The following is a 19,484-nucleotide window of genomic DNA, read 5'->3' on the forward strand; positions in this document are numbered from 1 at the left end:
AATGCTTGAGCTGAGGCTCGATATCTACACTGATTATACCCGTTTGTACTGTTCTTAAGAGATGGTGAGTTTGATCCTTGGGACGCCACAGCGAGCAGAGATAGGTGTTGTGCCGAATTCCGACTCCCCGCCAGAATCCGACTCCCCTTCGCGTGAGCGCCAGCAGATTTCCTCCACAGCAAACAACTGACCGGACTTGTGCTTCGTTTAACAAACTGAAGACTATCTGTGTTGACTGTTGGTGCAGCACACATGTTTTCAGTAAAGATCCAGATCTATTATTAGAGACTTTTATTATTACGAACAGCACATAGCTCTTAAACCTTAAATCTCATATCTGATACAACCTCTAATGGCCTAGCTGTCACATGTTGGTATTTTCATCATTGCTTGTAATTCTGCGATTTTTGAATTGATATAATTAAATAAATAAACTGTAAACACAATATCCTGAACAAAAACTGAATTATTAATGAATCCAGTGTGCCCACTGAGACATACCCACATTTCATTATGATGACAAAACCTGACCAGTAGAAAGCTATAACTCTGTATTATCTTTGAGGGCACTCTTGGTCAATTAGTATATTTACATTTATATTTAAAAAAAAAAAAAAAAAAGGGGGGGGGGGTCAGTGGAGATTTAAACAACAGTGTTTTTTCAATTTGTGGAAAAATACCTACAGATGTTTCATACCCTTAAGTAGGTAAAAAATACAACTGACTTATAAACTGAAAATGACTAATTACAAATACCATGTAGTCTAAATGTATACTGGAAAATATTTAAAAATATTTATTTAAGCCCAGTTGGTATGGAAGAAAATCTTAAGGGACCAAATATTAGTGTAAAGTGTAAATCAAGGCCTCAGGGTAGATGTTCATGCTAAAATGTGATTTTATTAGTCAAGCACTTAAATCAGAATTCATCAAAAAAACTTTTATTTGACTACTGACAAACAGTTTACAAATCTAATGCATTATTAGACAGACTTCCCATCTGAACAGCTGTAGTTTTACCCACAGATTTGGTAACTTCAACAACAAAAAACTCTTGATCTCAGTGATTTGCTGGAAGATGTTTTCCCCAAATTAATGCCTGGACACTGAAGTGGCATATTCACCATGTTTAATCAAGATATGAGTTGGGATTTACTATTAATATAGTTGTATAACGATGGTAAATGGCTTAGTCACTCATAGTCTCTTAGGTTCATGTTAATCCAAAAGCATTCTTAATTCTTCTACAGTAAAAGTGCAGCTACTGTACAGGAATGGCTCACAACTGTTTCATTATCAACAACAGAAAGGAGGGAAAAGTGCATATTTACGGTACGGAATGATACTGTCTAAGTGCATGTCTAAAGAGACCAATATATACAGTTTGTGGTAGGCACTTCCTTCGATCTATAACAGTTACCGATTATTTGAGTTCTTTTACAGCACACAGACTGATTCTCCCCCTCCCAAAAAAAACAAAAACAAACAAACAAACACATTTCAGTCTTATCGGTCAGTCACTGGTAAATCATCAGTAAAACACTAGTTACCACTACTTGTGTAATACTGCTTTACTAGTTTAAATCACTCAATATGAAAGTAAAGACTAAAACCAGCAGGTACCAAAACGTTATCATTTCATAGTTTCTTCTGGATGGAAAAAAGCAAACAAACATTTTCATCATGGTGAGATTTAGTCACGTTTGTTACAACATATTTAACCTTTAGTGTGGAATTTGCCATGTACAAATATAATTTATTACAGCATTCAAAATCAAAACAGAACTGAAGCTAAATTAATGCAAAAGAACAGACAAAATGAAAGGTAAATGTTTGGCAACACTGAGGTAGCGCTAAAACTACACCACTGATGGACATGAACGCGCCTTGGTCTGTAGCTCTAGTAATGAACTGATGTAAATGATTCTGTAAATACTTGTGCCCAGTGTAGTGCACTTTAAGTAACCATATTAGGTTCTTTGGATTAGGGGCCCTGCTCAATAACTCTAAAGCTACAGGCTTTAGGCCCTTTAAGTGCAGCATGGGTCTGGCATGGTTTGTTATTATAGGATTCCTGCAATGAACAGCCTCACCACCATCACCTCCACTACACCTGAATCAGAATCACATAACACACAGTATTTAGTGTATCTGTAATATGAGTTAAATAAGCATTTTGGACATCTTGATTTCCTAACATTTAGACTGAGCTCAGACTAACACAAAATTGACCAACTCAAAATTACAGGTTTAAAGGTAAATTAGGCAACAGAGCAATGTTTGCTCAACCAACTGAAAAAAAAAAAAAAAAAAAACAGTCTGTGGACGAAGGATATGCACTTTCAGAAAGGAATGAGGTGTTCTCTATTCTTCTGTCATTTTGTGAATCATGTAATTCAGGATCCCACCATGGTGAAAGTAGGTGAGCTCCACATCAGTGTCGAAACGCATCCTAGCCTGGAATGTCTTCCCTGTATCCAACTGAAAAGACAGAAAACCGAGGGAAGGTTAGAAGCTGGCAATTACCACAAATTCTAAAATCCAGTATTACAGCACCTTAAAAGGATAATGCAGAAACCGTATATTTTAAAAAGAAAAAAAAATAAGAATAAAAACCCCCACAACAACACCATTGAAAAAAAATATTTGGAACAATGATGACCTGCATAGGTGTAGCAGCAGAAAAGTTTTTAGCTTTAATCTTATATACAGAGAGCCCCTTAAAGGCACAAGTAAAAATGTGGAATATTTAGATTTAGATGTTTTGCATTAAAACTTTACACACCAGACACAACTTTTTTTTTTACAGTTTTAAAACAATCATACTAAATAACTAACTAAATAAATAAATAAATACTCGCTGTCACTCAAAACCTTCATATTCAAAATGTCTATTTTACAAAAAAAAAAATCTTTTAACAATGGAGGTCAATGTAAAAATATTTTATTTTAGTAATTTTCGAGCATTTCTACTGGTCCAGGTAACAATGTAAATATCAACATAATCACATTATGTTAAAAAAGCGAACAGCGGTGATAATGGAGAAGAGAGGGTTAATAGCAAGGATATAAATGTTCCTCAAAATGCCAGCAGATCAGCAGCCTACTTTCATTTTGGAAAAGGTAAATGTTACAATCAAATAGCTAAAAACGTTTCCCCCTGTGCCTTGATTTTGCCTGATCTGGTAGCCATGTGGATTTACATGCTAGACCACTCTGCTAGATTTAGTGAGGCCATGAGGTACCAATCAGACAAAAAGCAAAGAAAGCTGCAAGAAAGGAAGTGTCATATACACATGAGCCATGTGGTCTGATGTAGCAGAGGGAAAACAAAGTCTTGCATTTTCATTTTCAAATAGATAAACAAACAAACAAATAAATACATCAATTGTGCAAATCACCACCAGTGTTTACACTAATAAAAAAACTGATTTAAAATCTACCTTAATGTCAACAAGCATCCTGGGCGTGAGCTTTGGAGGGATGACCACGGTGTAGCGCTCTCGCCCTGTAAGCTCTAAGCTATCAGCCGTTTCTCCAGAAAGGTACTCCAGAGGGATGACTCCCATACCCACCAGGTTGCTACGATGGATGCGCTCATAACTCTCAGCCAGCACAGCTTTGATTCCCTGAGAGGAGATGGCATTAAGAAAAGTAAGAAAATTGCTTTTCCTTCTCATGACATGTGACTACAAGGTACATTAACAGGGCTGCCAAGATCCCTTAATTACTTTAAAACATTATTGTATGGAATTTATATTTTTGATGAATGGGCAGTGATTAATTTTATGATGCATAAAATTATGATGCAAAAAACATAGATATTTTAAAACTCCCTTTTATGGTCAGAAAGTTTGTTATTGTACAATTAAGCCAATTTTTATTTTCTGTATTTAAAAAATACATTAGTATACTTTAATTAGTTAGCTGAAAGTAACAGCCATATATATTTACATTTTGCATTTCAGATGAATTATCCTTTATTATATTAATTTTACATATTTGATTCTTTGATTTCTATTTAATATATTTTAACAAAACCATGATTTGTGACTTGTTTTAATGTCATTATTCTAATGTACTGAAGTTGTATTGAGTGTCTCTCACCAGTAGGAAAGGTCCTTTAGCTGCCCAGTCCCTGGAGCTGCCTGCCCCATACTCTTTACCTGCCAGCACCAGCAGGGGATGACCTGCCTGCTGGTACTTCTCTGCAGCATCATATACATCCATCTGTTGGAAAGAAACCTAATGTTTGACAGCCTTCCTCCAGTTGAAACAGTCCAGACACAAATTGTCAGAAATTTGTCATGCAAGTTTGTATTTGGGTTGCAGCTCATGGAACCGAGAGAACTAATTAAAGACACTAGTCACAGTTGTATTTTATGAACATTACGGTTTCCCTGAAGTTATGCCAGTCCTACCGTGTCTCCTGTGGGCAGATAGATAGTGGAAGGCGCCTGCTTGTTGAGGAACTTGTTCAGGAGACGGATGTTGGCGAATGTGCCCCGAGCCATGACAGCATCATTGCCTCTGCGAGAGCCATAGGAATTAAACTCTCGAGGGGTCAGTCTATAAGGAGAAGAAACAGATACAGTTATTCATTACCCTTAGTACCTAAATTGTGAAAGCTACAATTTCTATAGAACAATGAGAGAATTCTTTAATAGTATAGCACTCTGTGTCTCTGGTACTTTGTCTCACCCACGGTTGGTCAGGTAGCGAGCAGCAGGGCTGTTGCGCGCAATATTTCCAGCAGGAGAGATGTGGTCAGTGGTCACAGAATCTCCCAAATTGAGCAGCACATATGCGTCCACAATAGACTTGGGCTCCCGGAGCTCTTTGGTCTGAAGCATACAGGTTTACAAGTAAGCTATATATATATATATATATATATATATATATATATATATATATATATATATATATATACAGTGAGTCCAAGAAGTATTTGATCCCTTGCTGATTTTCTTTGTTTGCCCACTAATAAAGACACTATCCTTCTGCACTTTTAATGGTAGATATATTCTAACATGGAGAGACAGAATATCAAGACAAAAATCCAGAATATAATTTTAAAGAATATATTTTAATTAATTTGTATTTCAATGAGGAAAATAAGTATTTGATCCCTCTTGCCAAACACACTCAATACTTAGTGGCAAAGCCTTTGTTTGCAAGCACAGCGGTGAGACGTTTGTTGTAGTTAACCACAAGTTTAGCACACACACCAGGGGGAATTTTGGCCCACTCTTCTTTGCAGATCCTCTCTAAATCATGAAGGTTGGTGGGCTGTCGCTTGGCAACTCTGACCTTCAGCTCCCTCCATAGATTTTCGATCGGATTGAGGTCTGGCGACTGGCTGGGCCACTCCATGACCTTAATGTGATTTTTCTTGAGCCAATCCTTTGTTGCCTTTGCTGTATGTTTAGGGTCGTTATCATGTTGGAAGACCCAACCACGGCCCATTTTCAGATCCCTGGCAGAGGGGAGGAGGTTGTCCCTCAGGATTGTGCGGTACATGGCTCCATCCATCTTCCCAGTGATGCGGTGAAGTAGCCCTGTACCCTTGGCAGAGAAACACCCCCAAAACATTATGCTTCCACCTCCATGCTTGACGGTGGGCACAGTGTTCTTGGGGTCATAGGCAGCATTTTTCTTCCTCCACACATGGCGGGTGGAGTTGAGGCCAAAAAGTTCAATTTTGGTCTCGTCTGACCACAAAACCTTCTCCCAATAACTTGGTTCATCTTTCAAATGATCATTGGCATACTTGAGGCGCGCCTCCACATGTGCTCTCTTCAGCAGGGGTACCTTTCGGGCACTGCAGGATGTGAATCCATTGTTGCGCAAAGTGTTGCCAATTGTTTCCTTGCAAACTGTGGTCCCAGCTGCCTTCAGGTCATTTGCTAACTCCTGCCGAGTGGTTGCAGGACGATTTCTGACTGTTCTCAGCATCATTGCCACCCCACGAGGCGAAATCTTCTTTGGAGCACCGGGCCGAGGTCTGTTGATTGTCATGTTATACTCTTACTACTACTACTAATAGTTGTTACTTTCACATCCAACACCTTACTAATCTTTTTGTAGCCCATTCCAGCTTTGTGAAGGTCAACAATTCTGACTCTGAGGTCCTGTGACAGCTCTTTGGTTTTACCCATGTTGGAGACTTGAAATCTGTGTGATCTGTCTGATTCTGTGGACAGGTGTTTTTCACACAAGTGATTAGTGAGAACAGGTGGCTTCAGGTCAGGTAACAAGTTGATTGGGAGTGTCTAACTGGTCTGTAAAAGCCAGAACTGCTAATGAATACTAAGGGATCAAATACTTATTTCACTCCATGAAATACAAATCAATTAATATATATTCCTTAGATTTATTTTCTGGATTTTCTTTTTAATATTCTGTCTCTCCATGTAAGAATACATCTACCATTAAAAGTATAGAATGATCATGTCTTTATTAGTGGGCCAACGAAGAAAATCAGCAAGGGATCAAATACTTCTTGGACTCACTGTATATATATTTTTTTTTTATACATTAAATAACTTTTGTAGTTTATAAGTACCATGTCTGATTGTAATGATGCAATTATGTTTGCTGGTTTGCAATATAACACCAACTTCTTTTGATAGGAAAGTACTTATTGACACAGAAGAATCATTCAAGCATTGAATAATTCAAGCATTATAGTACCAGTCCATCGAAGAATGGTGGAGACTTGATGTAGGTGGACTTGTCATCCCAGGTATAGAGCTTGTCAGAGGGAGCATTGAGAGAGTTCCAACGCTCATTCACTTTCTACAATAAGAGTTGAAAAAAGAAAGGTTAAAAAAATACATAAAATCACCACCAAGATTTGAATCTTGTCCTGCATGACCTTATTCTGTTTCACTAACCTCCACCTTCTCATAGACCTCTTTGAACATAGCAGGGATAACAAACTCTCTTTCCACAGCTTGAATCTCTTCTCTGGTGGGCCAGATGTCCCTCAAGAAAATCTCCTTCCCCTCCGCATTCACCGCTGCACCAACACAACAAAAAGGAATCTTACTCAGCACTAGAACACAGTATCCATGCAGTCCACTGGTCAACCACTGGACCCCATTTTTTTATTATTATTATTATTATTATTATTATTAAGTTTAATTAAAACAGCAGATTGTTTATTGATTACTAATATTATCGTGACAGCCTTTCAACCTACTAGTACTTGTTAAATGTGGACAACACTGCATGTTAGATGACCCAGTAAACTCTCACTCACCTATGGGCTCCTTTTCAAAGTCGATCCTCACTGTGCCTGCAATAGCATAAGCAATGACCAGAGGTGGCGATGCCAAGTAGTTGGAGCGTGTGTTTGGGTGAACACGACCCTCAAAGTTCCTGTTGCCAGACAGAACTCCTGCTGCTACAAGATCTCCCTGAAAGAAAACAAAAATAAATGTAATAAAAAATAAATAATTATAATTGGAAAAAAAAAAAAAAAAAACACACCACACAATTTCAGCATGTATAGTATTTCATAAACCTATAAAAGTGTAGGAGTTCAATATTTACCTGAGTGATTGCCTCCACAACTGGCTCTGGAAGGGGCCCGCTGTTCCCTATGCAGGTCATGCAGCCATAACCAACCACCTCAAAACTGACAAGAGACAATCACAGAGTAGCAAAGGCAGCATGTGAGAATGCAATGAGTATGCTATGCTCTATTAGCAGTATTTCTCCTATGTCTTCTTTTCTGTCTTTCATTTAAACATAATTGAGTCTAAAGTCTAATAATTGAGTCAATAAACAAAACTGAGTCTACTGTATTAGCTATGGCTAAAAAATAAACAGTTTAAATGCTGGACACATCTCTAAACATTTCTATTTGTCACTGAGACACAGTCAAGTCATGAGCTACCAACCTGTATTATCAAATAAATGCTATAGAATCAGTACAAACCAAATCAGACATCAGTGGTTGTATACAGTCCTACCCTTACCACATTTTACATTACATAAAAAACTGAACAGACATTTATTCTCCATTTGCATTGATGATTTCGTACCCTAGATCTGCAAGGTACTGCATCACTCCACTCTCTCTCAGATAATAGGTGACCACTCCACTGCCAGGAGACAGGCTAGTCTTAATATAAGGCTTCACGCTCAAACCACATTGGATGGCCTTCTTAGCCAGCAGACCTGCACACAAAAAAAGTGCAGAGTGTACTCGTTAACATTTATTTAAGCCTAATCCTAATCACCAAAAGTCCTAATAGATATCCTTCTGGTTACACAGTCAGCACTGCCGTGCGGACTTTCGTACCTGCACCCAGCATGACCGAGGGGTTGCTGGTGTTGGTGCAGCTGGTGATGGCCGCAATGACCACAGATCCGTGAGAGAGCGAGTATTCCACCCCATTATACTGGAACGGTACACTAGCACCATGGCGCTCAGGTGGCACTTGAAACCCCTTAAAACCTTGCTAAAATATAAACAAACAAAATATTTACACATGTACAGTATTTATATAGAGAGCCAGACAGAGCAAGCAAAGCGGAAACACGTAACCACCTGGAAAATATTGTATAGGCTCCCCTCGTGCCACCATAACAGCTCTTGCATGTTGCAGCATAGACTCCATAAGAGTCACTATTTAGCTATATATAAATATAAAACTGTATATATCTAACTGTCTTCACTGGCCAGCCAAGGCCTTCCACTAGATTTTGGAGCATTACAACAAGAATGTTGGTGAAGTCAGAATTTTGGATGATCACCACCCCATCTCATCCCGAATTCATCCCAAAAGTATTGGTCATTATGTTAACCTGCTTCAAAGAGTCCTAGTCGATTGGTGATACTTCTCTACAGTGTAATTTTTTAATGAAATAATTAAATGTTATTTACTTAACATCAGTGATTTTCATTTTATAGCTGATTGGCGTGTGTATGTGTCCAACCTCCACTCAGGTTATGTATCTAATTAGCTTCTTTACATGTTCAGTTGAGTTGGTTTCATGCAGAAAACACTGCACATTTTTGTGTGTCTTCAAAGCTGGAGCTTCACAACCTTAGTGAACAGGAATGTTCTGCCCAGTGGCCTCTGTACTGTAGGTGGGTGTGATGTACCTTGGCTGCTAAGCAAGACTCAAAGTCCTGTTTCATTTCCGATACAGCCACTCTGTCCTGCGGCCTCTTCGGACCACTGCAGCAAGGGACAACTGTGCTAAGGTCAAGTTCAACAACCTAGGTGGAGAGAAAACAGAAAAAGGGCCAAGTGAGAAATGAAGAGACATGATCATGGCTAATTTAGAGTTCCACTGGCTTGTGGTTAATACAAATGCTATTGTCCAGCTGCCTAGGAGTAAGAACACACACTGCAGAAACCTACAATACAATCAAACTACTTTTCATTTATTTTTCAGTTATGGAATACAACATATTTATATCTTAAAATCACAATGACATACATAACCTGGTCCTGAAGGCATATCTACAAGGCTCTCACAGTTAAAGTCAATCTAACTAACTGCTTCCAGCGGACCACATACACACACACTTAACTACACACACATGTTCAGGGAACAGAGGTCCCTCAATGTAAAAATACTATGTGCAATAACCCCCCCCCCCACACACACACACACACACGTGCAATTAAGAGTCATTTGCAATAACCTGTAAATAATATTGCTATTGCTTTTTTAATTTTAATTTTTTTATTCTTATCTTATCTTAAGGTGTATCTTTGGCCACTATGGGCAAAATGGCTGAGTGGAAACAGGAAAGCAAGGACTGATTAGGAATTATTCATTAGAAGTTATTATTCAATGACAGTTTCAAGAGTCCATTGCAGAAGAGGAGATGGAGATACTTGTGCACAAAGCCATAGTGTAACATGAATAAATATTTGGAAATGGCTGATATGTAAACTGCAGGAAGTGGCAAAGTGAGGTCACAACAAGAAAGAAGCAAAGGCTTGCCACACTTGTAAGACATCAGGGTCACTGGCAGAGTCACACATGACCATACTTTGCCGATGCACACGTTACACCAGGTCATTTCTTATGATAGAACACAATCACCTATTTGATAACTGGTTGTCAAAGATGTTATTTTATTTAACTGTAGGTTTTGCACAATTTTGCAGTCTGCAATGTGTTTGCAAGGACTAGTGTAATCAGCAGATTATCAAATGATTGAACTGGGTGATGTAAACTTGTACAAAATGAGCAAAATGTACAAGGTCATAAAATTGAGTAAGCACTGCTGGCAACAGTCTTTGTGCACTGAGGAAGAGGAGACCCACATAATGAGTGTTCAAGACCAACAAGCATTATTACTACAAAAAGATCCAAACCAAACATAACTGCATATAAATAAGTGTTGGGAGTTGCCTGTTAATGCTTAAAATCTAATGATCAAGTCCAGGCTAATAAAATAAGATGTAAAATATAACTTCATAAACTTTTGGTTATTAAAAAATATATTTAATTTATATATATATTTAATAAGCTAATAAACAAGCTAATGAACATTTCAAATATGTAAGGCTACAAACAATTGTTTATAAAACAAAAATGTAAAAAACAAAACAAAAAACAAACAAACAAACAAAAAAAAAACTAATGCTGGTACTCAGAACTGCTTTTGGTGAGCAGGGTAATTCTGAAAAAAACCTGCTTTTATCACAATTAAATATGTAAGTAAATAAATACAACTGTAACTCAGGCAGTGGTCTCAAGACTGGTTCATATATACCGCGGACGTGGATGAACTATAGGGCACACGGCCAATGTGACATAATTGCGGACGAAATGGCTGGGCATGGAGGCCTCCGCGGGGGCATGTACCACTTGAAAAATTTAGGATGTACATGGATCACCTTCTCGGTCTGTCAGCCAATTTCAACAAAAGCTCCTCTTCTTTACTGATCAACACTAACCAGCTCCATGGGTGTGATCAGTGGGTGTTTACTTTGGGGTCGGACTTGTTTTTCTTAATAACATTAAGAAATAGTGTTATATGTCATCAAAAAAATCTAATCCACATAACTATATGCTAATATGAAATATAATGGGGAACATTTGACCTCTGTGTAACTTAACCTTCACCCAGTTATCTATGCAATCCCAAAATTCCTTCACATATTAACAATGGGGTCTGTTTCCTTTGTTCTCATTTGTACAGTGTGGGAAAGAGCAGCTCCCAGCTTCGTGTTTGAGCAACTGTTTGGAGTCAAAGTACGCGGTCAGAGGCACAAGAGACATGAACATCAAGCGACGTGGACGACCTGACGGTGCACACTAGGTATGAATCAGCTTTTAGGCAGCTTTGGAGCTGTTCTGTAACTCTTGGTGTGAGTGCACAAGAGTATAATACCTTTGTGAAATCTGGGTCCTGAGTTTCATTGCTATAGTCTCTGAACATCCCCACTGCTTTCAGATACTGAGGAATGTAATGGAGCTTCTCGGCATCTCGCCCTAAAAGAAATACGGACACACATTTTACCCCAGGTAAATATTTGGTAAGAAATTATTCTGGAAAGAAATAACTGTCTTTTAGACACAATACTACTCATTAGCCTTACTGACTGATACAAGCACGCAAGGCAATTATTTGGGTCACAGGTGATTTGAACTCCGTGACAGCTTACCTGTCTGTTCGAGATACTGGACACTGACGTGGTCTACGGGGAAGAAGGCGGCTGTGGCTCCATACTCTGGGCACATGTTGGCAATGGTAGCCCGGTCAGCAATGGAGAGCTGGGCCACGCCAGGGCCGAAAAATTCCACAAATTTCCCCACCACACCAACCTGACGCAAGTGCTACAGAGACACATTAACAGAGAAACAACCTGATCAATTTATGAAGGAAAAGGAGTTATTCTTTATAATAATAAAAGCAGTAACTCAGGGCCTGCATGTATGGCCGAGTTGAAACAAAGAGAAGACGAGTCTCTTAACCAAGTTAATGGTAAATTCTTTGATCATACCAACATTAGAGCTCTGAAGTTGTCTGAACTGATTAAGAGCCTGTTCACATCTGGTATTAACATGTGTTTAATATTCAGATAGTACCTAATACACTTTGGCCAGATTTCTTTAGCATTTTTTTACACTGTAGACACATTTTAGTCTCCTGTTCCCTTATAAATATTTTAACATGTATATTATTACCATTTTACTGCCTGTAATTGACAATTTCTCATTAAGGGGTGTGGCTTTAGGAGACTGTGAGCAGTTATGAGGAACTGTGGGCATTCCACAACACAGTGGAACACCAGACAGTTCTCACTTTCCCATAATGGCTCTTTCAGATAAAATGCTGTTAAAACAGCGAGAAATGCTGTTTAAACAGCAAGAAAACGCACTGTAATACTGTGATCTACTGGACTAAACACAAGCATGCACACAGACACAGCGAGTGAGATAGAGAGAGAGGAGAAAAACAACAACAACAACAACAACAACAACAAAATAGTACTCATGTTAACTTGTTTTTAACAGAAGTGTTTCCGCTTGCCAGACTGTATCCAGATATTGAAAACACATTCTGTTTACACGTGTAAGAATGTGGTTGAGATAGGGTCTCCGTTCACCTCTCTGGATTGAGTGATCCGAATGAGTGATACAGTCGTAACCAAATTACAATGCACATTGGGCGTGTTTACACCTGGCTTTTCCCGTCATGAAGTGAAATCCAAAAGCATCTGAAAGCGCATGTTCACACAAGGTGTAAAAAGCCCCAAAATTGTCCCTGAAGAATTTTTAAAATTAAAGAGCTACCTTGGTGACAGTGAGGACGATGTCAGTAGAAGTGATGTACTTGTTCGGTGTGCCCAGAAGTCTATAACCAATGACCTCTGGGAGCACCATGCTGATAGGCTGGCCAAGCATGACGGCCTCTGCTTCAATACCTCCCACACCTGCCAATAGAGACAGCAGACTATATCATCAAGACATCAAGTCAGTCAGAGACAGAAAAAAAGCCACACACACACACACAACAGCGTAGATGCTGGCATCTAAATGTCAATCAAGACGCTCTGGGATTACACCACAGCTGAACAGCTGTACTCTATAAAGCTGTTTTAAATAAGTGCTCTAATAACAATATTAACACACTTGAACACCAAGCTGTGCAAAGCTATGACTCTCCACGGTTAATGGAAAACCACCTTCATGTGATGTGTCTTGAAGGTGGGAGAAACATTTGAAAAACTCAGGCCATTTGAACTGTGCCTCTTAGCTCTTAAATCTATCAATCTGGCTTCCTTCTGTGATTTCCTAGTCTGACCATGGTGTTCCTCTAACAGTTAAACACTCACCCCAACCCAACACTCCCAGGCCATCGATCATGGTGGTGTGAGAATCAGTTCCCACCAGGCTGTCTGGATAGTAGTATCCGTCCTGTTGAAACACTACCCGGGCCAGATACTCTAGGTTGACTTGGTGCACTATTCCTGATCCTGGAGGAATGATGCGCATATTCTGGAATGCCTTGGACCCCCACTGAGGACAAGGAGGTGCAGATTATTACTTGTGATTAAAACGCAGAGCTAAAAATCAGTAAAGAAAAACAATGTTAGAGATTACCTTTAAAAACTCAAACCGCTCCTTATTTCTCTCAAATTCAAGATCTTGGTTTTTTTGAAGGCTGTCAGACCTGGAATGCATAAAAAATAGCTGCATGTATACTGGCCTTGTAAATGTTTTGTAAACATTAAACAAATAAATAGAACATCCTTAATAATTGAAGCATGTATAATGTGACATAGCAATGATGGTGACAATATTGTAAGTGATCATAAGAATTGTATTTACATTTATGGCATTTACAGCATTTAGTCGACAGGCTTACACAGAGCTACTTACAGAGATTCTTGGTTGTTCACTTAGGAAATTTCCGTATATATATATATATATTCCAGATACCTGCATGCTTAGGCCCTGCCAAATACAAAAGACTGATACCTAGATACAAAAGTGCACAGAATCTAACTACTAGTTACAGCTAATACAATGCCTGATTCATAGGAGAAATTGCAATGTCTGCAGAACTAGGCCATTTAAGTGCAACTACAAACATTAAATTAAAGAAAGGTTAGTGCTGAATTACGTACTCTTAAAAAAGATGGGGAAGGTGGGGAAGTTTATTCCACCATTTCGGTACGAGAAGAGAGAAAAGTCTAGATGCTTGTCTTCCATGTGTCTTGAAACAACTGCCTACCATGTTTTGCCATGTTTAACTTTGTTTAAGACATAATCATAACCTTCCTTTTTACATTTACATGAATACATGATACATTGTGATGAATCAAAAGAAATGATCCAAAATGGCTTGAAATTGATGCTTTTTCTGCACATTGACTGAAAATGCCCCTCCCCCCCTTCTCCTGCAAATTGCCATTTTGAGGATACAAGACTTGCACATAAAAGCTGTTCCAAACAACACCTAGTCAGTTGGTCAACACAGAATGAGTGCCACGGTGTTCTTGTGGTTAAAGGTAACTGTTGGGGGGGGGGACACTTTATACATTTGCAGTATAAAGTTCATCTGAGAGTAGAGTGACCTGCAGATATGACATTAGTCAGTCTTGAAAAACTGAGCTTGAAAAATAAATGCAGAACGTGATGACTGATAAATAATTTTGACATAAACACAAGCACCTCTCTCTGACGCAAAGGCTCCCATTCCAAATTTAGATGGCACATACCAATATACTTTCTTTTTCTACTAGCATACTACTCTACTGAGAGTTCATTACAATATTATTTACCCCATCCACCAGACCAATTCCTTTTAATTTTCTAGCTCAAGCATCCTCAAAAAAAATTAACTTCAGAAACCCATAAGTGTAAGATTAGTAATATTTTTTAATCTAATCTTTCAAAGTAAAATGAAGAGGACATACTTCCTGTTGAAGTCCACTTGGATGGAATGGTCGATGACGAGGTCAGCAGGGCACACAGGATTGATCTTCTCTGGATCTCCACCCAGTTTTTTTACAGCATCACGCATTGCTGCAAAATCCACGACTGCAGGGACCCCCCTGTCCATGTTAGAGATATTAAAAAAAATGCACCCTTCATCAACGCACCCACAAACACAGTATAAAAACATACAGTATCCTGTACAGTCCCAAAAGGAACATCCTAAAAAAAGCGAAAACAAAAACCCAACAGAGCCAACAATTAAGGGTAATCATAAAAGGCTAAGCAGTTATTAAACCTACGTAAAGTCCTGCAGAATGACGCGGGCTGGTCTGAAAGGCACCTCCACAGTCTGGGTCTGAGTCTGCTTCCAATTAAGGATACTCTCCACATCCTCCTTTTTCACCAGGAACTCATCGCAGTTTCGCACAGCCGACTCCAGCAACACACGGATGGAGAAAGGCAGGCGTTCTGTTGAGTAGAGAAGGTGATAATAAGGTATGCTAATGACTGACCAGGGTATGGTACAAACAAGTCAAGCAAACATGAACACATAGAAAGTCTATAACACCACATGGCTCTGCATGATTAAGAATAACATGTCAAAACACACCCAAAACATCCAGTACTATATAGAGAGGGGAGGAAAAAGAAAAATCGGCTTTGACACAGACACGGGAGGACCACAGACTAGAGTGTGACTGAAATGAATGAGTAATTTTGAAGGCACTACAATCTCTCATAAACCGCTCCTAATTTGTACTGCACACTGTATGATAGCTACTAAGCCAGATTAATGTGCATTCGAAAAGTGACTTGTTAGTATGGAACAGTAGCATAGTGTAGAGACACCAGCTGTTTAATGAAATCAATTACTGATTGTGTTTTATAGATATTTAATAAACAACGTAATTCTCCTATAGCAGCTTCACATCTTCTATCTCTCAATTTCAAAATAATGAGTCAGGGTATCTGTAGGTGTTAGCAAATTCAATGTAATGAGACATTGTTGATGCTGTTCTAAGCCACCTGATAAGGCTTAAGGCTAAAGTGGTACCCAACTGGTACCAAGATTTCTACTTTTTTTTTTTTAAGTTTAATCATGAATAAAAATATTTTAAAAGGATGCAATTTAGGTCCATAATATTCACAAAAATAATTGAGTGCTAAAAATAAAATAGCAAAAAATGACACTGTTAAGTCTGTAACATTTCCCTTACCATATCTGGGGTCTCCGAGCTTTGTGAGATTGAAGAATTTAAGTTCAGGCTTCTGGGGGTCCAGAGGCTCAATGACATGTGCATAAGGGTTAGTCATCTCTGAAGACACTCTCCAGTTATCGGAGGAATAAAAATGTAGCAGTGTCTCAGAACAGACACTCAAAAAGGGCCTTCCAACCTAAAAAGCAAGAAAAAGACAAGATCACTAAATGTTGCATTAATAAGTCAACAATAAAGCTCACATCTAAAGTTCCACTCTGGACACTGCGGTTTCCCAACCTGACACGGAGACTTGTCTCTGAAAACGATCATTTTAGCTTTTTTTGCCCCTATTTATCACCAAAGCCTTGATCCCCTGCCAAACTCCAGGGAATGGTACGTGACAACCAGGATTACACCATCTGAGATATCACAGGCCACCATCATTGAGTTAAAAAAAAAAAAAAAAAAAAAGTTCTTCCACTCCTTCCACTTCTTCCACTGAAAAATCTAAAGTTTACATCAGAGCCTTCACGTCTGGCTGATCACAAGATGTTACATTTGATCATACAGCTAAGCTCACTACGCTAAACTAAGAAGTGCAAACGTGCATCTCAGCATGGTGAAATTATTGAGAGTCTGCATGGAGGTTAGTCTGTTATGGAAGGAGTTACTGAGTGACACCTCAGCTGATGGGTCACACGATGGTGCCAGAGGCTTCATGACAACTATTACAGATAACATCAAGGTTTTTTATATGCTTATTTGTAACCCATTTCCTTGTTGAAATTAAATCAGAATTTAAGCAGCCATGTATCCAAACGTTAATGCTGAACTGTAGACCAACACTTCATGATTCAGATTCAGATTTCATGAAAGATGAAGTTTACATAAAACACGAAGGCTTAGATTTTTTCTGTATTCTGTAATTCAGAAAACACAGTTTCATCAGGGTCCAGATTGTCTGGTGCCAAATACTGAGACAAACACAGCAGTTTAGCTAATATGTATAGTGCACAAGCAATGAAGCAAAGGTTAGTGAACATTTGTCCACAGTGTTGCGCAGCAAAGTGCCATGGATTTTTCTACACAAATGGGGTTATGCTTTAAGCAGTGAAAAGTCACCAGTAAACCAGACAAGCAGGGTTATCCACTCCACCCTGCAGACCAAGCCACCAAACTCCACTAAAATGCTTCAAATCAGGAAAGGACTTTCCTGCATACAACCATGTTCAAAAAGGAGGCTAAAGTTCATTTATTTAGGAAGCCATTTTCAGAACTGAGGGTTATATGAAGACAAGGACAGGCTTTCATCTCCAAGAAAGCCTGTGCCTAAGGCACATATTATACATGGGACAACAGCAGTCTAGCTCACAGGGACAGTGTGACAAATCCTAAGCTAGACAAACAGCTGCATTTATGGTTAGACTGGTGCACAAGAGATCTACACCACCGTGCTGATGGAGAAAATGCAGATTATTGTTGCACACTACAGGATTCATTTGGAGTCTTTAATTGAAAGGCTAAGCCTAAAATGCCAACAGTGATACAAGTTGTAACTCAATTCTGACAAATCCAAGATCAGTGTAATGTCATTCTTACTAGTAGAAATCTTAATTTTAGATGAACTATGAAATTGGTACTAGGAATATCAGAGTCATAGATTATCATTGATGAACATCTCATTCTCATCACATCTTAAATTAAAATGTACCTGGAGGAAACACCATATCCAGATATCCTACAATTATTTCTTTGCTATTACAGATATCTACAGTGTAATTATGACTAGTATAAAGCCCAGAGCCACATATACATTAATGAATTCTGACCAGTACAAAAAGCCCATTCAAAATACATCTATTTTAGTGCTGATATAATATGCATTTAAGAAACCTATATAATATAATTTTAGATATACAAATTGGGTTTGACTATTATTATTATTATTATTATTAATAATCAAAATTTGCATTCTGTACTACTCATTGTATTTGGAATTACAGTTTCTATTAGTAAAAAATTAACATTCAATCTTCAATTGGAGTTTATTTGTACAAATGTAATTATAGATAAGAGATAGAAGAGGGGATTTAACGTCAATCAATGGTAGCATGTGACCAGTCAAAATTGCATTATTATTAAAGTAGTAAAACTAATAAAAAGTGCACTGCAGAGATCTTGAATTTAAGCTTTTAATAGTAATTAAGTATCGTTTGCATCACTGGTGTCATTTTAGGATGAAGCAGCTGGACATATACAAGTGTGGAGCCTTCGTGGACTCTGGACGAGCAGCACACAGCTGACAAACCGCACTCCACCCCACTCACCTGCTCAGGTTACAAACCAAGGAGGGGGAAACTCCAATCTGTGATAGAGGACAGTTTAACGTCTCTGACATTACTCTGAGAGACTCTCCTAACTGGAGAACAGCCTAAACTAAACCAGACTGGGTGTAAAAGTCAACAGCTAGGCTAACAAACTAGCTTGCCGTGTAATTTAATTCAACTAGCTCGTCCGCTGGCCTTCAGAGGTTACTTCAGTAAGTTTGCCAATCCGGGGTCAAAAAGTGAAAATCCACCCCAGGCTTTTGTTGCAACTGCCTGACCAGCCGACCCGCAGTAGAGCTGCCCTGGCAGTTGGGCCAAAGTCCTGGGGTGGATTTTCACTTTCTGGCCCCGGATTTGCCACCGTTGGTAAGTAGTTAACAGGCTAACATTAGCTCAGCCTGCGAAACTGAACATCTTGTCAGACATTTAATCACTTGCTCTATAAACAACACGCGACCTGGTGCAGTAGCTTTGCTTTGCTTTGCTTTGCTGGCAACCACATACCAGCTCGATCACCCCACCTGTCAGTGCCTCGGCTAAGGTTGATGTTGATGTTAACGACACTAGCTGCTCTATCATAGCTAACATTAGCTAGAATTTAGCCGACTATCTTACTCAAGAACCTGCGTTAAAATAAAATAGAGTATAGACACAGACAGCATGAACATCTACAACATGTTTTTTCAGTGACCAACATAATATCGCTTATTTTAGCATGACTAACTTACCTCCTACGGTCCCCAAACCCTGGACTACTGCTCTGCTACCTAAAGACCCAAGCGACCAGCCAGCAGATCCGTGTACCGTAATACACTCAATAAACCGGCATCAAAAACCTGAAATTCACAAAATCGCTTTCATTTCCATCTTTTTCGGTTTTTATTTGAAGACTGATATTACTAATACTCTGTATTAGCAGTTACATCTGTTTTGAATCTTGGTGCCAATATGAAACATGTTACTTGCTGTTAATTGAGCTTTTACACTACATTTAATACGGTAATGATTCAGCTCTTTATTAAAAACCATC

The 19,484-nt window shown here is 38.8% G+C and overlaps 1 protein-coding gene across 1 annotated transcript; it reads right to left on the minus strand.

The window, feature by feature from the left end:
• Window positions 1-925: 925 nt before the first annotated feature.
• Window positions 926-19,253, minus strand: aco1 (aconitase 1, soluble). Its single transcript, XM_072687814.1, has 21 exons — window positions 19,183-19,253; window positions 16,146-16,323; window positions 15,228-15,396; window positions 14,907-15,044; window positions 13,588-13,657; window positions 13,320-13,503; window positions 12,778-12,917; window positions 11,646-11,817; window positions 11,372-11,472; window positions 9,119-9,235; window positions 8,312-8,471; window positions 8,052-8,187; window positions 7,558-7,642; window positions 7,265-7,421; window positions 6,897-7,021; window positions 6,694-6,798; window positions 4,702-4,844; window positions 4,422-4,569; window positions 4,108-4,230; window positions 3,444-3,629; window positions 926-2,481 (listed from the first exon to the last, which is right to left on the minus strand). The coding sequence occupies exons 2-21, from the start codon at window positions 16,240-16,242 to the stop codon at window positions 2,365-2,367; spliced, it is 2,673 nt and encodes an 890-aa protein (XP_072543915.1). The 5' UTR covers window positions 16,243-16,323; window positions 19,183-19,253; the 3' UTR covers window positions 926-2,364.
• Between the last annotated feature and the right edge of the window lie 231 nt (window positions 19,254-19,484).

This window comes from Salminus brasiliensis, chromosome 9 (genome assembly GCF_030463535.1).
Source record: "Salminus brasiliensis chromosome 9, fSalBra1.hap2, whole genome shotgun sequence".
Lineage (NCBI taxonomy): Eukaryota > Metazoa > Chordata > Actinopteri > Characiformes > Bryconidae > Salminus > Salminus brasiliensis.